Source organism: Gavia stellata, chromosome 13 (assembly GCF_030936135.1).
Source record: "Gavia stellata isolate bGavSte3 chromosome 13, bGavSte3.hap2, whole genome shotgun sequence".
Taxonomy (NCBI): Eukaryota; Metazoa; Chordata; class Aves; order Gaviiformes; family Gaviidae; genus Gavia; species Gavia stellata.
Window position 1 is genome coordinate 3,102,061 of NC_082606.1, and position 23,615 is coordinate 3,125,675.

The following is a 23,615-nucleotide window of genomic DNA, read 5'->3' on the forward strand; positions in this document are numbered from 1 at the left end:
GAACTGCTGGGACAGTGGACAAAGGCATTTCAGATGCTGTCTTTGGGGTATATGAAACTGAGGTTATAGCAAATGTGTTCAGCTTGAAAATACAATTAAACAGTCTGAAAATTGAATGCAAGTTTGAGCCTGAGGCTGTTAAACATGAAGCTGATTGTTTCACGGTCTCCTGCACAGGAAAGAGTATTGGCTTTGCACTCTATTTATCCTCTTCCTGGGGAAAAGATGAAAGCATTTTATATTCATACAGACAAATATTTGTCTATCTTTCAGATTCTGCCAATCTCCCAAGGTCGGGGCTTGAACCCTGCCAGATAAAGTCAAAAACGCCCCCCTCTTTTCCCAGCCATGCAAACTGCGGGATGAAGCTGGAAGCTGTGGTCGAGCAGCTGCAGAAGCAGCAGCAGAAGCAGCAAACGCCTCTGCAGATGGATTCCAGGGAGAGACAGCAGAGGCAGATGAGAGAAGCCCAGCTGCTCTACACTCAGCAGCTGGCCGTGCAGCAGGCTGTCCTAGCAGCCACATCTGGCCGGGCTTCGGGCGGCTCTACTGTTGGTCCCAGAGGCCCACCTGCAGCCGGAGCTACACGGGCTTTTGATCAGAGCAGCATGAATTCGGAGCCAGAAGAGGAAGAGGAGGATGAAGAGGAGGAGGAAGAAGAGGAGGAGGAGGAAGAAGGGGGTTTGGAAGGTGGAGATCTTGAGGATGGCGCTGATGTGACTGGAAAAGAAACCTGCTCTGCTCTGAAATATTTTCATGCTCCCAAAGTTGCCCATCACAACCAAAGAGTGGCCTCTACCTCTAATCCTCTTCCAGCTTCAGGGCACCAGCGGGGACAGCAGGGCAAAGAAGAACAGGGTAAAGACACTACTAAGCAACCGTATTCCGGTTCCCCCTCTGGACGCCAGAACTGGCGGTTGGACGAGCAGCTCAAGCAGGTCAGTGTTAATGTTACTTCCTTCTGACTAAGAATGATCGTATTCAGTCAGACTGAGGATTTCTTCAGCCCAGTATCCTGTTACAAGCACTGGCTGTTTGCAAGCGCTTTGGAAAGAGCGCAAGAACCGGGCACGCGCAGAGCAATGCTTCCCTGGTGTACTCTTCCAGGTTTATTCTTTTAGAAAGAGATTTCACAAGAACTTGATTTGCTTTACAGACACAGATTGCCAGCTAATGATATAGAACTCCCAGTCTGTAAGAACTGGGGTTTGTGGAGAGGTGGAGGTTTGGTCTTTGGCTCATTTATCTTCTATCTCACTGCTGCTGTGCCATTCAGAATGGAACAGGCTGGTGTTATATTTATTTTTGGTGCAGACGCTTGCCTGCTAATGTCTCACTCAAGTTATTTCACGTATGACGTCTATAACCCCTTTAAGACCTCTGGGATGCAGCGAATTTGGCTGGATTTCTGGTTGGTGGTGCGGGCAGGGAGGGAAGAGTGCGTGTCCTCCCCCTGATCCTGTGAGTAAGCAGAGCCACTTTGTATTTCATGTGTGGGAAGGAAGGAGCTAACTTGCTACTGCTTGGTTTTGGTAGGAGGTTAATTCTGTGTTTAAATGAAGAATTACTAGTCCTTGTAGATAAATGCCAGAGGATCAAGAATTCTTTTCTTTGTTGTAAGTGGGTATTTCATTTCATGTAGCACTTGGGTGCTGGGTTGTTACAGAGCTAACTTGCACAGACTTTCAGAGACATTTAAAGCATTTATGTGTATTGAAGTGGAGCCAAAGGACTGCACAGTTTAAATAAAGCAAAAAAAGTTTGGACTTCATTGTCCTTTTCTACAGATGTTAGCCTTAGTGTGAAGAAGGCTAAGTGTTGCTTCAGATAGAATTCTTTGAGCTAGGAAACCTCGTATGGACAAAAACAGAGCTGTTTTTTCCTTCCCTCCTGCAAACCCTATGAAGTAAAAAGGCTGGAGCTGCTTCATGGTGGCTGGTGAACCGTAGGCGTTGGAAAGTTTGCCATGGGCACTCAGGGCAGTCTCTCCCCTTAGCTGTTGGTGGCATGCACAAGATGACTTGTTTTATGCTGCCACGGGCAGCAGGTCGAGGAGGAACTGCTAAAGCTCAGCGGGCTTTATTTCTTCTCCTGTTCCATTTAGTGTGGCCTGCAGGCTCCTACCCAGCTGCTCCTGCAAATCTGTATGAGTTTGGTGTTTCTACACCAAGGCATGTGGCAGGAACTCCTCTAAGTTGCCAGGTGAATGGCGTTTGTAACTATTGCTGCTATAAAGTGTGCTGGTGAAGCCGTCCTGATGCATGGGATGCAGCAGGCAACCTGTTGCTGCTGTGTTCTCTCTGCGCTCGCTTCTCGAGAGGGGCTGGGTTGAAACTAAGAGTTACTCAAGCTGTTGTAGGGAAATGAAGTGGGTATGTCGGTCAGGAGACGGTCACTGGAGAAATTGCTTCAGAATTTACTGGATTGGAGTGACTGGCCAAAACTTCCTCTTTCAGGTCTCTGGGTGGAGAATAGTAGGCAGGACTCTGGTGTTAGGGGGATCGCTTTCTAAAAAAGACCCAACAAACTTAGCATTAGTCTTTGGCTGGTTTTATTTCTAGCTCGGCCGGTGCTAACAAGTATGTCATTGTGCTTCTTTCCAATACTTGCTTATCTTGTGAGAGTCCTGTGTATCTTACTGAATTAATAGGCTTGATTCCTAGGTCATTTGCCCTGTTCTGGGAAGACAAATGAGCATAAGCATGCCAGATCTGGTCTTAGCTGATATGGAATAGCCAATAAAATAAAATACTGTTTTACAATTGGCATACTGTGCACTAATACTGATCCAGTTACTTTGGCCCATTTCAGCTGTAATCAGGTATTTTGGTAGCAGGTTGCAGCTTAGTCTGATTTCAGGCCACCTTATTCTGGAAGCCAAAGTGCACAAAGCTTCACCAGGAAAGAAAGCTAAAAGAAAAACCCTCTTGCTGCCGTTTTAAAGTAACCTGTTTCACTGCAGGGGAGGCAGACAGTACATCACTAAAGAGCGGAATTAGAGAAATTCACAGACATCGAGTTAAGGAATGGATTATAAAGGAGTATCAGGGAGGTGCTGCACTACAACAGGTCTGGATGGTGGGAAAATGTGGCAGAAAGTGGGCAGGTTCTCATGTTGTCCCAAAATACTGTCTCCTGGTACTGTCATTGAAGAGGGAGTACTGGGCTAGATGGTCTGCCCCAGTGGGGCATGGCTTATATTCGTCATCATGCTGGTGAAGGATGTTATTAAGGTGCTCTGGTGTGCTCAAAAGGCCATGCTGAAGTGCCCAATATTAGCAATGCTGGTGCAGTATATTCACCTTGAGTAGGGTAAATATTGCAGATCAACTTGTTTGCGTTCACCAGTGGAGTCTGCATACCAGGGAGTAAAAATTTAACTGCGGTATACCAGCTCAGAGCTGGTGAGCGAGGGGCTGCGTGGAGGTAGGAATAAACCGGGGGGCGGGGGCAGACAAGAACTGTTAGCTGGCATGACAGCGAAGGGGGAAAAAATGCGTGCAACTGTGTACTGTCTGCATAATTCTGTATGCTAAATGGTAGCACACTGCCTTAGCGCAAGCCTGGCTTGAACTTCTTCATTTCAAATGCATACTTTGTAGATACTGGGCTTTTTCTTTTGTATTTGCCTAAATTGGATAAAAAACCAAACAGGATCAAATGCAGAAGTGCCTGTGTTCTCCAGTTCGTTTCGAAATGATTCCTGAACTTGTCTTTTTTTAGCTTCTCTTGAGATGGAGGCTAATAACCAGTCAGTATACACTGCTTCCAGCTAGCTCTGCTCTGGGAGTATTTGTGGTATGCATAATGGCTGTTGCTTGCGGAAGAGGGGGGAAAAGTCACTTCTATTTCTTCTTTCAAGTGTGGATTGTTCTTCTGAAAGTGACGCCCTTGGAGAAAAATGTATCTTGAAAGCAAAAGGCTGAGATTGCCTGGAAGGTATGTGGCATGAAGATGGCAGAAAGATGGGAACTATCAGCGAGATGAAGCCCCGTTCTGTTCGGTCCCGGACAGTCAAGTAAATAATTGTAGAACAAGCCGGCAGACAAAAGAGCTGGCTCAGCTTATGACACAGGGGCGGTGGGAATCCTGTCAGCACAAAACAACAAGGGAGTGGAGTTGCTTGTCGGGGAGTTGCAGTCCCGAAAGAAGAGCCGGGGGGGTGTGTGCTCAGCTCGCTCGCTCCTCGGACTTGCTCAAATCCCCTGCAAATCCATCACGGCTCCGACAGCCAAAGGCTCCCGCAGCTGTCCTCAAAAAGGGCGTTGTGGGCTGCCTGTCTTTGAAGAAAAATGAGTTTTTAATTCTGCGGGTGAAAATGTTGCTTTTAGCAGATGGGTTGGGTGTGGGTCCTCGTCCCGTGGGTTCTCGCATTGCTTGGCCATGTCTCTGGTTACCAGGGAGAGCCGTGTAGGAAAGGCAGGACCACAGCCACCGTCTTGCTGCTGCTGCTTGCTCCTTTTCCGCTCCAGGCTGGTGTGCAGCACTAGCATGAGCGATTTTTGTCGGGCTGTTACTACAGCACACGCATTAGTACGTGCATTCCTTCGTGGAATGTAAAAATAAAGCCAAGGTTTTCAGGCATCAGCTGATACTTAATGCCTTCTTAAATGCAGCAAGGTAAGTCTCCATAAAGCAGCTGTCTGACTTTCAGAGAGTGGTTTGTGGTCTGGTTTTTGGGGATGTCTCATGTTAGAGTCTCAGAAATCACCAGTCGCTCCTGAAAATCCTGACCTAAACTTTTACAAAGGTCATGGTGTTTATTAAGATAAGTCAGCTTAAAATAATTACTTTGCTTTTGCTCTAGGCTCTAGGAATGAGTGGCTGAGATTCCATAACCTTAAGTATGTGCCTCAAGTGTTGTGCGTATTGAGGTATTGCTCAGGAGATACTCATTAATCCAGAGGGGGTGAAGGTCCCAGGAATAAAAAAGTTGCATTTCACGTGGTGCATTTTTTCCCTCCTAGTTATTTCAGATATCCAGGGCCCAATTCAAGGGTTGGGTTTTTAATTCCTTGCGTGGGTCACTGGGTATTTTTATTTTTATGATGTAGCGGGAGAAGAATTCTTCATTAATAGCCGATGTCAGATATTTGATTTCTTTACTACTGAAAGCTGTGTTCCGTAAGAACAGATTTTAATCCTTAAATTGCCAATTGCTGCTTCTCTTGAATTCATGGTTTAGGTTTGTTTTGATGAAGTCTTCATCCCTGTGACAGTCTGCTTCTGCTGTAGCACCTAACTTGGAGTTCCCGCTGATAGGTAACTTGACGTGCAGCATCAGTCGCTGGAGCAGAGCAGGATCATGGAAACAAAGTCTCCTTTTTGTTTGATATGATAAATAATGTATGGGAGAACAGAACTGAGAAACAACTTGTATTAATATATCAGAGAATTCTCCCCAGATCTTTATCTCAAGGGGTGATTCCGTAGGTTTCGTCAAGGTTATGCTATATAGCAGCGAGTGTGCTATATCTGGAGGCAGAGCAAAGGAGCAGGGTGAGGAGCTCATTTATATCCTGGGGAAGATAGGGCTCATTTTAAGATTTGTTCGGGTACTAAATTTATCTTTTGGAATAGTTGCAGCTTGTCTCCTTCGGTGCCAATTTAGAGAAATTCTGGCTAACGCTGGGGAACGGTAGGTGGAAAGAGCTCTAATGTGTTGTGTTCTTACACTTCTGTTTTTCTCACTTCAGGGTAAATCTGAGACTCTCTCATGCAACAGTGAGAATTTCTTTTCCCACAGCCGTATAGCACTGAACAAATCTTCTTGTCACTTACATTTTAGTTAATTCCTCTGAGTATTTGTGAATAGGAGTCATTCACAATGAGTCCAACTTTTCCTTAAGGACAAGGAGGCAGATTCCTGTTTTGCACAGAATTGTGTTGGTGCTGCAGTCACTAGGTCATGGGCGCACATAAAAGAAACTTAATAAAAAAAGTAATTAATCTGTTAACTTCAGTCCATTCTTTTTCTTTCCTTCCCCATCCTCCCTGCCATTCCTGAAATCACTAAAATGTTTTCAAACCCCGTCTTTGAGGCTTGTAGATATTGAATTGAGCTCTGTTATTAGTAAGACTGGGAAGGGTTTATTCCAATTTCAGCAGAGCTTTACCAGGCAGCTTGTGCACGCAGTAATTATAACTTGGTTCTCCATGCTTGAGAACTTGCAGCTCAGGGCAGTAGTCCTGATCTTATCAGCGTTTTGTAGTACAACAGTTTTCTTTATAATAGCATCTGTTTCACTTCCTAAGGCTTAACTCTACCCACAAAAGGAATTTCTGTGGATTCTCTGATAATCCTGAAATTGCTGCCCCTGTACCTTTTCATTGACTCAGTGCTTTCAGTTAACCCATGGGGTAGGGGAGGGGCTTTCTTTTTCACTGCAACATTTAGCCTAGTCCCTAAGTGGGTATTTCAGCAGATTTCTGGCCTAAAACCTCTGTCAAAACTGCAGGTCTGCAGTAGGGAGGTGCAGAATGATTTTGAGTTTCACGCCAGAAGTTTTTCTCTTTTCTTTTACATCTTAAAGCTTTAGTGGGTTCTCTCCAGTTCAGAGTTTACCGTTTGAACACAACTTCGTAGTCGGGTAAAACCTTGTCGGGCTTTAGCTGAGCCTCTCTCCAACACCTGTATGAACTTGGGGTGGGAGAGAAGGGAATGATCTGGAAAAGGAGCATTTTGAATTTATCATCAGTGTCCCTGTTTGCACACTAACTGCAGTTTGTGCAGGCACAACTGGAGAAGGAGACGATGAGCTGCTGTTCTGTTTGCCTTAGTACTTCACCTTTTTTTTATTGAGTACAGAGTTTTGATTCTTTAGTCTCTCAGAGGGACAGACGTGTGAGGTGGTGATATTTGAGAGGTAGGTGTCCTGCAGAGAGGGGTTTAAGCTGCTTGTTTGTAAGGTTTTTGTCCTCAAAAGAATGGGCTGGACGAAGCAGGAAAGCGTTTGTCATCTCCTTTTCTGTCTGCTTGGCAGCTCAGGGTTAACTCTGGCTTTTGAATGTGGGATTGGAAACCAAAATTGCTCTGGACATCTGAGCTTCCCTCTAATAAGATATTCCAGGTGGTTAGGGAGTAATCCTAAAATAGCTCCAGATATAATTGCTTCTGAAGCCAGGCCCACAGCCTCTCGGGGAGAAGGCGGTCCGGGGGGGGCTCTCATGGCCCCCGAGGTGTGTCTGCAGCATGGGGAAGGCTCCCCGGCTCCACCAGCAGCCCGTGAAGGTGGCCAGCCCTTTCCAACGCCTCTGCCTTCCTACTCATGCTCGTCATCAGGAGGTAAAGCACAGGCAGTGCTGCTTTTCTGCAAGAAACCAGATAAATTCTTGCCCGTGGTAATGCGAGAGCTGTTTGTCAAACATCAGCAAATTCCCTTGATACAAACGGGTGGAGGGAGAGGCAGGACTCTCCCTAGAGAATGACCTGCCTCTCTGAACAGTGTTTTTTCCTTCCTGCTACTATTGCCTGACTTATACAAAGGTCTTTTAATGACTTGTGAGGATATATTGATTTCTCAGGTTCCTGCTGTTTATACGGAGGAGGGCTTCTCAGCATAGGGTAACTTTGTTTTCCTCGGAGGAATAGAAAGGAAGCTTGATACCAAAGCTCCTGCTGAGCTCCCTTGCTGTGCAAAATGTAGTTTATTCTACATATGGAGCACCTCTTGTTTCAGTAGCTTTGTGGGGCTCTCTACTGATTTACCTGTTCCAGTTGTGCTCAGGTCGCTGCTCTGACCGCTGCCAATATTTGGTATCTTTGGTTGTAGTCTTGGCACAGACCCAAAGGTTTTGGTGAGCAGAATAGTCCCTCAAGATCAAAGCTGAGGCCTGGGAAAGTGCCTGTCGGTGCTTGTACTCTGTTCTCTGAATAAATAAGGCTTTATTCCCCAGCTGCTGAGCTGACATTTCATGCTAGCCTGAGACTTTGCTAACTCCGCTACCCAAAACAAACCTGTGCTCTGTCCTCATGTCTCTGCTGCCCATGTGTCATTTCAGTGCACCCTTGCTGATTTACACCGCGGCGGCGGCTGCTTCTTGCACCGAGGTGGATGAGAAGCACTCTCCTTATCTCTTCTGATAGCTTAATGTGGCGAGGGCTAACTGGCTTTAAACCTTCCCAGCTATCGCGGGAGGAAATGCTAATACTGTCCGCTGTCTCTCACCTCGGATCACTCCGTGTCATGCCAGGTGATATCCAGCTCTGCCAGTTTTCTGGACGTATGGCAAAACATTGATGGCTTCAGCTAGCTTTAAGCTCCTTTTCCCTGGCTGGGTGGGGGGGAGCATTACTTCTGTGCTCTCGAGCATCTCGGGATGTAGGTATGGGAAGTAGGGTGCATATATTCTGCTTATTCTCTGTATCAAACCCTAATCTTGTCATTCTTGTTTAAGTACCCTTTTTCTGCAAATAGAACAAGCAAAATAACTTCTAAAGAGTCTTTAATCCCATGGAAAGTTTTGTTCCTGGAAATTTTACCAAGTTCAAACCCACTGGCAGTAGCGAGTTTTCTCCTTTAAGCACTCTTCTCTTTCCTGTCCCTGTCTTCAAATGTAGTGGAATAAGCTCTCAGCGTGACCGGAGTTCCCTATGAAAGCAAGTGTTTTGCTTCTTGGAGCACCCAGTTTAACACCACGGGCGGTTTTGCCCTCTGGATTTATAGTCAAGTACAAACTCAGGAAGAAAGCGGCTCAGCCCTCTACAAATCATTTTGCCGTGGAGTATGTAAAGTTGAGGATGGGAAGTAGCCGCTGCCTTCTGAAGAGACTGTCTTTTACTCTGACTGTTCACATAGGTTTGTTGATCTGAGTTAACAATCAGTGGGGTTTCAGGAGCAGCTGGATGTTACCGTAATTAGCAAAAAAACTGTGTTTTTAATCTCTGCTAGCAAAAGACACCCAGATGAATCCTCCTGTGAGCAAAACCGGTCTTGAGATCTCTTCCTAGAGAGGGCTGGGAATTGATCTGCTGTAATAAACAGCTGACATAACAGAAGTGGCAATAATACCCCATTAAATATCTTTCAGTTGATGGGACTCACTGGATAATTGACTTTCCAGCAGGAATTACTGGCTCAAACTAAATCAGCAGGCATTAGGGCAGCTCACTGTGGTGTTTTTTAAAGGGGGAAATGTAGCTTTGCCTGGCCTTGACAAGAGCTATTCATCTTTCTAATTCAATGTATGTGTCACAACCAGATGACTCCGAGATTTCAGATATTGGACCACCTCTCTAATTCACATGCTTTTTTGTGTGTGTGCTGAAACCTCTTGTTGTCTTCAGTGTTTTTCTATCTGTGTTAGGATGCTGTGTGTTTATCAGGACAGGATGGTCAAAGCTACCTTGCTGGGTGGATTTGGATGTTCTCTTTCCTTGAGTGGCTCTGGAGCACTTGCTATACCGGAGCTTTATGGAGTTTATGGTTTAAAGATGTTTGAAGATATTTCAGGATCATTCTTCTGGTCTGGGTCCTGCCGTACAGTCAGAGGCTGCTTCTGCTGGTTTCCAGCCCCGGTGATCATTTCGGGATGATGATTTACCAAGTAGAATAGGCCTAAGTAGAGTAATCCTGTTAATGCCTAAGAAGAATGAACCTTAATCCAGCAAAGCTGAGCTTTCCGTTTCTGTGGGGAAAATTCACATCCAGTGAGTCCTGGGTTGGCAAGAAGTGTTCCAGTGGGATTATTTCCCTCTTTCTTTGGCATATTTTGGTTTTGTAGGCAAGCGAGGGGAGGCCAGAAGGGCATTTCCAAGTGTGAAGGGGAGCGGTTGGATGTCACTCGGCGAACAGAAAGGAAGGATCGCTGGGTAACACCCGCACCTTTCACCAGGGGCTCTAGGATGTGCACTTGGTAAAAATGATGGACATGGAGAGCAAAAGCAGCACCTCTCTGTGTAGGTGTTGGACCTCATTACAGCAAAGCACCTGCTACAGGGGGGTTAGCGTACTTCTGTTTAGCAGATGAAGAAAGGCGGCTGGTGAAGGTGTTGAGGACTTGCCTCTAGAATGGTCTTCTCTGGTGTCAAGACGACTCTTTTTGAGGTACATTTCTGCGAGAAAAATCTTAGCGCTGAAAAACTTCCCCTACCTGCAGTAGTCACCTGGCAGGTGAAATGCCACTTCCCATTTTGGGCTGAGTGTCAGAGATGCCAGGGCAGTCCTCTGCGACAAATCCACAAACGTCCCCGTCTTTTTGGTCTAAGCCAGCAGCTGCTTTTGCATGTGTTTGTGCCCAAATCCGCACATTTGCAAGCTTCCTGGAATTGTCTGCAAAGCCTTTCCCTGGCGATCCTTTCACCCTTGTCATTTCTCTCTCCCTAGAACGGCAACGTGACCTGGAGCGATGAAGGTGATGGATGCCGAGGAAGAGAAATTTCACGAGACTTTGCCAAGGTCGGTCTCATCACAGGGATTTAGGGGAATGGGGAGGGGGTGACTGTGGGGAATTCTTTCCCTGATCTGTGACAGAGGGTGACTATGGAGCCCTCGTTATTCCTCTGTAGGGAGTTTGTAGTGAGTTTGTAAGAAAACTGCTCTGTCCTGTAGCCCTCTGCCTACAAACCTGCTATTTTTATTCTTTACATATAGCCCAAACCTGGGCTGTTTTGGTGCCTTTGGTCACTGGAATGTAGTATGAACTAAGACTTCATAACCAGACTTTTGACATTTAAAAATCTTAGTCAATACTTTCTCCAGCTGGGAGAAGAGTATTTCCTTTCTTGAACATGATTAGCACTGTGGTCATGGATCTGAATGTGGCAGCTGTGTGTCACATCGGCCAGAGGAATTCATTTTCAACTAAGCTGGCTCTTTCTGAAAGGGTGCAGCTAATTGCTCTGCAAATACACCAGTGCATTTTCTTCCCAGAGCTCAGCGTGTGAGAAAGCACAGAGTTTCACAGGAAATGAACCCAAAAAGCCCTTTAGGACTAGATGAATACCAAGCAGCTAGCAGCATCTACAGAGAGGCTGGAATACGTATTTCCCAGTGAATCTTTGCTTTTCCATTGAGCTGCTCCACAAGAGTAGCTACAGCCAGCAAAAAATTCCCTGGAGTGATGCAGGAGTCTTCCTCAATTCAAAGGAAAGAAGGAATTGAATTCTGCTTCATGTACAGTGTCGTCTGTCTTGTTCTATATTCTCCTGTATCTCAGTGAGAGATTGACTTCAGCCCTTTCAGCCTGTCGCTTTGTGACCTCACAGGATCTTGATAGGTGAAAATTAGATTTTTCTGTTCAAGGGGTAGTTGTAAGATGACACTCATGCCTGTCCTTTCTGAAAAATAGTGGATAATGCTAGCATACGGTGCCTTTCCTTTGGAATAAGCTGCCTATGAAACTTTTTTTAAATGCTTGGGTTTTTAAGCCTTTTGGTAAAATGATTTCTGCAGCAAATTGGTTCCGGGCTGGTTTCTGCTATTTTTCAAGGTTTTTTGGCTTATTTTAGAGGAGCCTTTCCCTGCCAGGCATTTGTAGTTCCAGGAAAGCTCTATCCTTTCATCTCCTCCTTCAAGGGACTTGGAGTTTGTCACTTATGTGACAATCCCTGAAGGAGGGAATCATGAGGCTAGGAGAAGCTGCAGAGAAGTTTACCCCTCCCTGGTGCCTCAAAGGTACAGACCACTAATCCACCCTGGACCGCTGTCACCTGCCTTTTTGTTGTCTCCTCTTTCTTTCCAGCTTGTCTTAATAGTTTCTCTCCCCTTTCTCTCTGCAGCAGTGCTGTTAACTGAGTTGAATCCTGTTCCCTTCAGGGTGCCAGTCTGTGCTGTGCCTGGACAAGTGACTGAGGGGCTGAGGAAGAGAAGCTGTAAAGAGCGTCCTCAGACTACCACTGCAGCCTTGCCCACTGAGTTGCTCAGGAGTCCATCCTTGTTTCGCCTCTTTGCCTGTGGCTGTCTTTCATTCCCCCAGTACAAACACCAGATCACCCACTGGAAGAAGCTAATATTAGTACTTTATTTTCTGTCTCATTGTGGATTGTGCCTTCATTTTTATTTTTCCCCCCCAGCTCTACGAACTGGATAGTGATCCTGAACGGAAAGAGTTCCTGGATGACCTCTTCATCTTTATGCAGAAGAGGGGTGAGTGAGCATTTGTTTGAACTTGATAAGGTAAAACGGGGCAGAAGGGTGCTGCTGTGGTTTGAATTCTTCCCTCCTGAGTCTGACAGAGGACATCCAGCCCTTGAACTTGCAGATCAGGTGGAAGAGCACAGCGGTAAGACTTGAGATATTTGCCTTGGGAGATACGCAGCTCAGTAGGAAAGAAATCTTCTGCCCTGTAACTTAATTTCACAGGCACTAGTTTTCTACTCTCACTCCTACCTACTACTCAAGTTGTCCATGCACCAAAGAGCCCAAGAAGCCTGGTTCCCCATGGATTTTTGAAACAAGGCTGAGTAGCACTAGGGATTCTTTGGCCTCCCTTTCAGGTGGCATGATCACATGTCTTCTCACGTTTGATTTCAGTGGCATGTGGAAGCTGAGTGTGAATGCCTTCACAGTCTGCATAGAGTAGTGGCGCGCAATCTGGGGACTGGGAAAATAGACACCGAGCCACATTTTCCCGTAGATTCACAACGTGTCAGCTTTCCCTTTAGTAATTTCGTATAACTGAGGGCAGAAGCGCGAAGTTCAGAAGCTTTCTCACATTCCTCCCTGTGGTGTCAGCAACTTGCATCTCTCCTTGCTACAGGAGTGGTGATGCATGCGTGAAGCAGCTCAGCTGGGATGTTGCAAAAGTCTCTTTCTGTCCCCTAGTTATCAAAGTTCAATTCCCTCAGGGCAAACTATTCATAATAAAAATGTACATATATGTGGTACAGTATAAAACATAGGTCTCTGAACCTTTGTGGTAAATCCTTTGCGGTGCTCTTTACCCCTCCAAGCATGCCAGGCCAGACGGACTCTTCCAACAAAGATGCTTCTGACAACAAGTGTTAAATTGTGCTATAGAGCTTGTCGTTGTTTCCAAAATGTCTGCTGAAGGTAGGTGTGAAGAACAGACATAAAAAGGAGCCTTTGCTCTCTCTCGGCATAATGCTCTCGGAGAGCATACTGGACCAAACAAGCCAGGTTGTGCTTATTTGGAAGGGGGACTGCCTTAGTGTTGCCAGCAATACCGTGCCCTGAGAGTCTAATAAAGTACAAATAAGCAACAACTCTGTCTCATCTATTTGAAAATTATCTGATTGCTGGGTTGGAGCTGGAGTTTCATTTCCAGTTTTCTTTTGAACCCTGCATCTTCAGATGCATCCCCCTCTGTGGATGACTAGACGACAAGCAGAGGAAACGCTATCCAAAGTGCAGCTATTGCAATTGCTCTTCACATCGTGTCTGTCTTTCCTGGCATGGCTAGAGCTGACAGCTGACCTGTGTGAATTTTCACTCTCCAGCAGTCTGAGGTTATGCTTCCAAGTCGGTTAAAGATTAGAGCCGAGTTTTGCTGATGTTTTTGGCTTTTGTGTGCAGAGGCATAACCGGGCTTAATTAGTTCACTTGCAAATGTTAACCTGAGCTCACATGTTAATGTAAGGGCTGGGATGACTGACAGAGAGGACAATAATCTGAAGGGTGTGATTGGCAGCAATAGAAAGCTCCAGATACCTAGAGAGAAATCTGCTTAATACTTCAGTGTCTCCTTCCTATTACCTTTTAATTATTTATAATTGACATGTTCCCGGTGCAGGGGCTGAGCTGGTCACCAGCTGGTTGCTGTAGGAGTTTAGCTTTTAATCATCTGAGCGTTTTCAAGTGTATTTGTTTTCTGGAGACTCCCTTGCTTTCTTGCTTGCTAGAAGGCTGAAAATGAAATATAAGAGCCCGGCACCCATGGGGGAGAGATGCCGTCAACTGCCAGCCCTCTGCCAGAGGGGCTGGAAATGTTTGGCCCTGCTCTGGGAACTGGCTTGGTTGCAGGGTACGAGGCAGTTGTGGGCTTGCTTTATACTTTGGCACCCCCAAAAGAAATAGGCAGAAGGACTCTGGGCAGCTAGGTTTCTTCAGGTTGATAGGAGAACTGAACAGCATACGGAGGCTGCTTCTCTTCTGTCGTTAATCCGAGCTGCTGTGTCTTACTGTAAAGGCAATCTTTTGACTTGGCATGGTTTTTCAGAAGCTGTACTGCCTGCTCTTCCCATGTCTGCTCTCCCCACCGCTATCTACAGCAGGGCTTTGGTTTTCTAGTGAGCAGATGGGCTTGCCCTCTGCATCCTATTCCGGGATCTTCAAAAATCTGGGAGCTTCTACAGCAAAGTTATCGTAAGATACCATTCAGGCTTTTATTTCTCCTCTCCTTGCTTTATGTGCCAAATGAGTACCCTAAACCAAACAAGGCTGAACAGCAGCCGCCTTCTGAAAGCGTCCCCCAAAGATGGATACAACCGAGGGCCCATTGCACCTGAGAGCGAAGTGCTGTGTTTCTTAGCTAGTATGTGCGAAGAGCTGGTTAATTTGCACCTCGTGTCTGAAGGGAATGGAAAGCAGCTCTGCTAATAAACGTTGCTGGTGTAAAGACAGGGATTTTGCTGTTGTGCAGGAGGAGCCGGAGAAGTGCTGGCCCTTGTTTGGGGCTGATGGATTTGGGGCACAGATTGCGAACTGATGCTGAACCAAAAAAAGCCTGATGTGAAAGATAAATGACAGATTTCACAGGAGCTACTGAGTAGTTGGAGGGATGAAAAGGTTTGCTTGTTGGTGCTGCTGTTAGGAATGTACCTAGAAATGTGAAGCCATGAAACAGGCTTAATGCAGATCAAATGTGCAGGTCTCATCTGCCTCTGAGCACAGCAGGTTGTCGCTGAATGACCACAGCTGCAAGTGATAAAATGGCCCTTCAGTGGCAATAATGATGGAAGAGGGAGATGAGAGGAAAGCTGTAACTCTTCCTTTGTTGGATGTTTTATTCCTTGTATGTGTTTAGGTGAATGGGTCCCACCATGGCTGTGATTGAAGGGGCAGATGGGGAGAGGAGGGGAGACCAGCCGATGAGAGGAATTAACATGCAGGACTAATTGCGAACCAGGCCTACAACAGGACCGACCTGATGCAGCTTGGCAGGGATGATGCTAGCTTGCTGTATTACCACTTCCACCTTCCCCCTTTCTCCGCTCTTCTGCAGTCTCAAACCAAAGGTTGTCTTTCCTCAGACTGAGCAGGGATAAGCAGCTTCAGCAGTGGCTTCCCTCCATCTCCGTTGCAGATCTGGTGTCTTGTGGCAAGCTGAGCCTTGATGTCTTGAGGTCTGGTTTCTCAAAAGCTGTATTTTTAACCTCCTGCTGCATGAGGAGCCCCTCTATGGGCAGGTTCGTGGTTCAGGGCATTTTTTTAAGGGCACGGGCTGAGGCTTCTCTGCTAGTGCACTGTGGTGTGGGCTGCGTTGGCAGCATGGAGGCTGGATTTGGTCTGCCTGCCACTGAGGGCACTGCAGGCAGGAGCAGTTTGCTCAGTGCCCCGGCTAGAGCTGCATCTGTTACAATAACCCAGAGTAATCTTGTGTTCCCCATCTTCTGTATCACTGAAAGGAATTTTCTTGCAGAAATGTATGTAGCCAGATGGGCAAGTTCATTTACTCAGATCACACTCGGAGATGATGACGTCTTCCGCTTATTTTCAGGTCCTTCTCACCCTGTGAACGTAGCCTGAAGCTAAATTTTGTCTCCATCCTTTTTGTGTGGTAGAAGGCATAGGTAAGATGAGTAGTTGAAAAATGTAGCTGTTAAGCCTGTAGCATGTACTGGGTAGCACAGCTAGACTGCTTTTTGTCCCCAGATAGCGAAGGGCTGTTAGTGGCATCACTCTTACAGCCACTGAGGCAGCCACCAGTAATTGAGCTGATTATATTCCAGTAGTGCTGGTCAGGAGAGAGTTGGAGTAGGGGGACTGTTTCATCCCCTGGAAGGATCAGCAGTGTTCGTGCAAGACAGTTCCTCTTCAGAAAAGGTTTGATGGGAAAGAGATCTAACAGCGTGCTATGGTGTGTTAGGAAAGGCTCCCTTTCAAGGGAAGCTGTTTTCATTTGAAGTACTGCCTTTGTGAAGATCTCATAAAATGTCTCCAATTGTACAGCTCTACTAATTTTGTTCAAGGTTTCTGCGTGACCTTGGTTTTCCCAGATGGCTTGACCATTCTGGTTTTTATGTGTATATACATAGAAGGGGCTTTGTAAGTCTGACCGTGCAGTTTTAATGTTTTCCTGCTGTTGTATGCTCTGTCTGCACATTTTAGATGTGGAAATACAACAAATCCAGGGCATTGACAAAACCATTTACTGATGGATTCGTTTATCTATAGACCAAGCGGTGTTTATGAAATGTTTGTCCGGGGAATACGCTTCGTTCTTCTACTGATTCAATTTTGCAGGTTTCTTTTGATTCTCTGGAGATATTTTTGAATCTGAATTAAGCCGTGTAGTTCTCTAAATGAGACATCAATAGACATAAATTCTCAGCATCCTTTGCTCATGCTACCTGCTTAATGCTGAGCCCCAGCAAATGCTTCCCTAAATAGCAGATGATGTTCTGCAGTGGAAAATTCTCACTGGAGGCACTGCAGAAGTCCCTTCTGGATGGTCCAAATCAGCCACGCAAAGTCCTCTTCCCCGTTAGACCCTTGGATTTGTACACAGCTAAATCTCTGCCTCCTGTACCTCCTTTAAAGAATCTCTTTGCTCAACTATTTGACTTAGACTCGGGAAAAATGGTGCCTAGTGTCTTGTGCAAATGGTAAGCAGTGGGGATCAATGAAATATTTTAGGTTTTTACTTTTGTGTTGTTAGAAAGAATGACTTTTCCTGAAGTTGGAGGGGGAACTGGCATTCTGATTTACATTCTTCTGTATTCTTTAAGTGATTTGAGCCTTTGGGAACAGAGAATGCACTACTCCATGTACTTAAACACTTTGAAGTGATGCTAGGATAAAAACAGGTGCAAAGGGAAGTGCTTGGGATCTCCCAACAACTTGAATCCCGCTCCTCTGGGGATGCGTAGTCCGGTACCTGAGGTAGGGTTCTCTGCAGCATCCAGAAAACTCTTGCAGGGAACGTCGTGCTCATCAACCTTAGGTGCCAGGTGACTAAAAGTCTCCACCAGATACCTAAGTTGTTATTTTGGGGGAGTTTACCTGGGCCAATCTGCAAAATTTGCAAATTGCAATAACTTAGAAGTAGTTATCAGCAGGTCCTTCCCAGAAGAAACAAACTTTCTCCCCCTTCTGTTTTTCATACATGAAAACGTTCATTGCAGACATAGAGATGTGAGAATTTTTTCTCTGATTTGGAAAAAGCCTGGAAGTTTCCCTTTGTGAAGACCTAAAAAAAGAAAAAAATCTTTTCTGGGAAAATACCCAGTACAGTTCAAATAGTTAATATCCCTTGGTTTTAAGGAGCTGAAAAATGGTGGTTTAGCATGAATATTGCTTTAGCTCCAAAGAAAAATCATATTGGAAGCTGCGGTTGCAATTAATGGGAAAACAGAATTAGGAGTTTACTTAGTTCTGGCTTACAGGAGACTTGTTTTACATTTAGCCAGCATGAAGAACGTTTGAGCAGCTGAAATGTTTTGTTATGAACTGAGTTGGCATTGGACACAGGGTGCAAAAGAAATTAATTTGAAATGATTGGCTGTTGTTGCTTTGCATGAACCTTTCTGTAGCTCGTTCATCTGATGGCAGTCTGCTCCAGTGATGGCCAGCTGAGGATCTCTGAATCCCAGGTGCTCCTTTCTGGGTATACAGAATTTGAGTGATGGAGTCAAAGGAGTTGTTTTCCTCGCTTTTCCTGAAGACTGAGATGTTAAATCGTCACATGTTTCTCCACCATCTCAAAGACCGGATGTTTGTGTCTCAAATCCTGCTCTTCTCGAGCTCTTTCTTATATTGGTACTTCCTCTTTGCTTTGGGTGTTCTCAGCCTTCCCCCCTGTTAAATTTAACAGCGTGTTTTCAAAGGATTAATGAGGAGGTGGCTCAACACTGAGGAGATGACCCTGTAGATATCCAAGCGGATGGAAGAAGGTGGAAGCATTTGGCATGAAGATGCTCCAATTTTTGACTTTGTGCAGCCTGCCTGACCAACCTTGATGTTTTCCCCAGCTGCCCCCCTTTCTCTGCATTGCCTTCCCTATTTGTACCTCTCTCTGCCTAGAGAAGAGTTTGTCCACTCGGTTCAAAGGTCGTATGTATGGAAACCCACCACCAAGTTGCATGGTGGTTCAACATCTGGTGAAGAAATTTGTAATAGCAAATATATTGGACCCAGCTGTGTCAGTAGCAGCTGAAGAGTTGGATTCTAGTTGAGCTGGGTACAAGAGAGCAAATCTCCGTGGGATCTGTGTTTCGGGGATGGAGGAGCACCCTGGGCAGGAAGGTTAATGTGGCTGGAGCCTTGGCTAATATAAGCGGGGCACTGGATGCCAGTTAGGCTGCCTCCGGTTCAGCAGCCGAAATCTGATAAGGCGCTGCTGTCAGCCTCACTTATTGAGGAGGGAAGCAGAAACTGATGGCGTTTGGAGGGGTGCAGATAAGAAGTGGGCCTCCTGTCAAATAGAGCATGATTAATTACCCTCTATCCTGGCTCTTGCTTTGATAGGAGTGTCTAATGGTCTGCAGGCTTGGGGATCAGGTGGTGACATTCCTGTTGGGAGGTGAGAATGCCTGCTGTGGAAGTGCCATGCACAGGGAGAGATTAGATCAGCCGTGGCATGGGCAGGGAGGAAGAGGGGAGAGGTGGTTTCCCTTCTGTATACCTTTGCTTTTTATTTTAACATTGAGTGCTTGGGACAAACTCAAACCAAATCACCAAATACAACTTTCATGCCAAGAGCTGGGGCAGCTTCGTGTGAAGCCGGCCAGGGTTTGTCCTGGAAGAGGAACTCGAGCAAACCGGGAACTGAGGCAGTGCAGGGTTCAAGTTGATTTGCTGCTATCCTACACTGCTGATGTGCTGTTGAACTGATTTTTACCTCTGCTTAGCCTGGGAGAGTGGAGAGATCATTCATACCAAGTAATTACTCTGTCTCCCTTCAAAGAAACATGAAGATCTGTTCAAGACTTGGTTCAAAATTAGTTTAAATTGCTGTGGACTTCTCCAGTCTCCTGGGGAAAACCTCTTCCTTTGGCTGCCTGATATTGTTTCTTTTCTGAACATATTTAGAGTGGAAGCTGGGAAGAGCAGCTCTTTCCTTACCTGTACAGGTTGTGGCTTAAAAACACTCCCTCTATGTCCATTTTTCACTCCAGGGCGTGCTTTATTGCACTTTGAGTGTTGTTCTGCAGAATAAATGTTTGGGATTCTCGCTTCCTTTGTTCCTTACTAAAAAATGGACACTTCTGAAAGTAAATTGGATAGGAAAAAAAAAGGGAGGTGATTGAAAAAGTAATGCTTCAGGCTGGGTATAATTAACTGCTCTGTCTCTTGCGTGCAGGACAAGTCATGGCGTAGACTGCTTGCTGGTGGGGAACTCCCTGCAGTGGGCATGGTTCAGCATGAGGAGGGGAGAGAGTGGCTCTTGGCAGGGGATCTCCATCGTGGAGGACTCGCAAAGCCGAGCAAATCCCTGCAGAATGAGAGGAGACTTATTTTCTATGATTCGATTAAGAACAGTCTTGGGGGCAGTTTTCCTTCATCAGTCTACATCTTCAGAATTAGATCTAACTCTGAAGTCTGACTAAGATAGGATGAAGAACAGGGGGAAAAAAAACCACCTTGGGCAGTGTGCTCGGATGGTGAGGAAGATGTTGGTCCAAAGCTTAGGTCCCTTTCAAGAAATGGAAAGGCTGAGCCCCAGCACTGAACGAGTGGCTGTTGTCAGAGCGGAGCCTGCGTGTGCTGATGGCTCAGCCCATGTCCCTTCCCCAGATACTGGTTCATTGCCAATAGATGAAAAAACAGGCGTTCAGAGATTATCTGGGGTTTACAGCTTCCTCAGTCCCTTCTTAAATATGAAAAAAGTCCCTTCTTAAAAATGAAAATCAAACAGTTGCTCCTTCTGCCTCTCTCCAGTGTAGGGGACATAGGGGACATTCAAGCCTATCCATATAAGCCCTTTAGGCTTCTGTTACGTCTGCCTGAAACAGAAGAGGCTTTTGAACGGGGTGAAACAGCTTGGCAGAAGGGGCTGCTTATTTCCCTTGAAGGACAGAGATGTTTATAGCTACAGTCAGGCTTCCTGCGGGGAAACTCTTTATTCCAGAAATCTGAATTGTAGTTACAGCTGTCTTTCCCTTCAGAAAACCAGGAGCCCATGGCTATGGGATGATTCCTCCTTCTCTTTCCAGTGTCATTCTTGGGCTTTTTGTCCTCTTCATAGCCCTTCTACTTAGCAAAGGGGGAGGTAGGTTGTCTGGAGTCTCACAGCCTCTTACCCTTAGGCTATACTCCCACTCTTGGGGTCTTCGGTAGCAGGAGTTTGCCTGCCCTAAAGTTTGCCTTCCCGAGGTCTCCCATGCTCATCAACTATGCATCATCCCTTTTCCAGTGGAAACAGACTCCTTGTCCCCCCCACCTTTGGCTGATTCCTTGCAGGAATGGCCCATGCTTGTGTAGCTGAGGTTATACTAAAAGGAAAAAAAAAAAAGTAATTTACTGAGCAGACTAGGAGAGGAGCAAGTCGTCTTCCTCGCCTTTGTCTCGAGTTGGGCAAGGCTTCCAGCCCTTTGCAAGCATGGTACGTACAGCATTTCTGAGAGCCGGTGGAATAGAGAGGCTTGAAAGTACAGTAAAATGAGTTTGCCATCAAAAGGCAACAAGTCTTACGCTGTGCCCCCGGCTGCCGACCTTTCCCTCTGGAATTCTCCCCTCTGACCTCCGGATCATTAATCCTGATGCTGCCAGATGACAGTAATCCATCATGGCCCCTGACAAGCCTTGCAGCCGCCTGTGAAAGGATCCGCTCGGCTTCAGCATCCAATCGTCCCATGATACTCGTTTTTCAGCCTTTCCTGTTCGGGTGCTGGGGGTTTCCAATAAAGACTTTATCACCTTGCCTTTCCTCCGAGAGTGGCTGGGGGAGGAGAGGGCTGGGAGAGCAGCCTTTCCGTGCTTCTCAGCTCTTTTGCAGTCAGAGCCTATGACACATGCAGAGCCCTGGCTTGCTCTGAAAGGTACAGTTAATTTACCAGGTCCAAAACCCAAATCACTCTTCGCTAGCTCTGGGGAATATTACTTGGAGTTGGTACTATGAGAAAGCATGGGAGGAAAATGACTGTATCCCCATGCTCCAGTGGTAGAAGGATGGAAGTAGTTTTGTCCCTGCTGTAAAGTTTCTCAGCCTGCGTAAAGAAATTTTAGGGGGGGGGGGGGGGGGGGGGAGCTATAGTCTAGCTTCGTTTATAATGCATCTAATTAAATTTCAGGGCACTTTGGTCTGTGGGTCTTGTTTAAAAGCAAACTTCAGGAAGGGACGGTGTCAAAGGGGTGGTAACACGAGGTGGGGAGGTCAGATCTGATTGCTGTTTCTACTCCAACTATGAGCAGGCTCTCTGGAAATATATTTAAGCCTTTATTTCCCACTGATACAGATAATGTTTGTCTCTTTTGCAGGAGTGTTTGGATAAATTCACTCGTGTCCTTTTTCACATGCTGAAATGGGAGAGTCTAGAGAAGAGTAAAACCGTGTTTAGGATAAATGCAGTCTATGAAAAAGTAGATATTGCCTTATACTTCTGTATTAGCGGCTTGTTTGCCTGAGGAGCCTTACCCATGACCCTTCCCTTTCACTCCCCATCTGGTCACTGTCCAAGGAGAGCTGGATGAAAGTCCCTTCTGGACAAGTTAATGCCATTCCCTAAATTGGATTGGGGAAGAGTGGGTGGCTTTGGGCGGCGCGGAGTTGCTGGAGGAGTGGGGGAGAAGGTCTTGATCCTGCCCCAGGGCTTTGCTGGCAGCGCAATGCCACTTAGGACACCCCGGCTTTCCTTGCTGCTGGGGCTGAAATGCTGAACTGTTAATGAAAGGGCATTTTGGGGTGGGAAAAAACCACCCCTGGCTCTTCCTAGGGACCTCTGAGATAAATATTTCCCTGCTTTTCATTTGGAGTGTGCTGGGTGTGACTCTGGTTACTGTGGCTCAGCTGATGAATGATAACTTAAGGCTGGTAACATGATCACTCCCAGCCCTCTCTCTGTCTGAAATGATGCTGTTAGCGTGCTCTTCATCTTCGCCGTAACACACCGAGACAAAATGGTGGCTGAGGAGAAAAAAAACGAAGCAAACCGAGGGTTGCGTTTACACAGGCTGGCCTTTTGGGAGGGCCCAGCTCCTGGCTTGGGGTGGCCGGAGCCGCAGTGTGCTTAAACGGTTTGGAAATGTCTCTATCTCTGCTCCCTGAGGGAACTGTCTGTCGTCTCTGAAATGCAGGAAGAGGATCTGATGCAGTTTGTGAAATTACTTCATGGACTTTTTTGTTGTGGACAGGGAAGGGGTTGTTTAGACAAGGCAAGGAAAAGAGGATATGATAGATATAAAATGACGGAGCGTGCAGACCAAGCCTGATCAGCTTGCTCTTTATGTTTTCTTACAGTTTAAGAGTTAGTAACTTGGTGAAATTGAAAGCTGAAAAAGTTTACTTTTTCTGTCCAACATCTCGTTAACCTGTGGGAATTGGTACCAAGAGCTGAGGCATAACAGGCTTCAAAAAGAAAAGAGAGGGAGGGGAAAAAAATTACCCTTACATGTATAATGAGGACATCTGCAGAGCTGAGCTGAACTCCTTTTCACCAAACAGAATAAAACCCATTTATAAGGGCCGTAAACGGCTCTGCTTCGGGGCATTAACCGAAAGGCTGGCTGATGAGCAGTGGCAGAAGTCTCCCCTGTGGGTTGGGTATTCCATAATTGTCCATTACAGCGCTTCGCAGGCTTTCCTGTAAAGGCTGGTGCTGACCATTGTGGTAGACAGGATACTGACCTCAGATGGACGGCTCTTTGATCCGGGACAGTATTTCCTACGCGAAATAAAAGGTTTGCTACGTCAGCATTTTTTCCCCCCCTCCTCTTCCTCTCCTTGCCTAAATCTCATTAGTTTGACCTTTTCAAACCCTGCACGCTTTATCACTTTAAGGTGCTGCTAAAAGGGCACTATCGGGTTAAAAATCAGATATTCTTACCTCTGTTAACCCACAAGATGACAAAACTGAACAGGAAGGACAGAGCTGTTTCCCTGTCTATCCTCGCAAGGATAGAGCAGGACCCTGTTTTGGGCTCCAAAAAGTGCTTGGGTGCCCGGTGCTTCTCACAGCAGCCGCGAGGATGCCTGGCTTTGCGGCGTCTGCAATCAGGCGCGCTGATACCGCGTTACCGTGCTCGTTTGTTCACCTCCGCCATCAACACGATTTCTCTAGCTTTCTCACAACGAGTTACTGCTCCAGCAGCTGGGGTGCAGTTGCTACCAAGGTACACGTGTGGCCTCATCGGTGTGTCATTTGGGAACGTGTTCAGGGAAAAGAGTAAAGGAGTGGGAGGGTGAAAACGCTTTGCGAGAGCAGAAGCTGTAGCAAAACGTTATGCCCGTGCTTGTGAGGGAGGACAGAGGTAAATGTACGTGGGGGAGGGAGATGCTCTCAAGAGTCGCGTACCCCTTTCTGTCGCTGTTCCCAAGCAGCGTAGGATAGTAAATCC

At 46.3% G+C, this 23,615-nt stretch overlaps 1 protein-coding gene across 1 annotated transcript in view; it reads left to right on the forward strand.

Annotated features, from left to right (window-relative positions):
- Nucleotides 1-327: 327 nt before the first annotated feature.
- Nucleotides 328-23,615, forward strand: part of ARID3B (AT-rich interaction domain 3B) — a 29,823-nt gene continuing 6,535 nt past the window's right edge. The window contains exons 1-3 of the mRNA XM_009811081.2: nt 328-938; nt 10,326-10,397; nt 12,014-12,086. Of these exons, the coding sequence (XP_009809383.2) occupies nt 363-938; nt 10,326-10,397; nt 12,014-12,086 (721 nt within the window). The 5' untranslated portion in view covers nt 328-362. The remainder of the gene's footprint in view (nt 939-10,325; nt 10,398-12,013; nt 12,087-23,615) is intronic.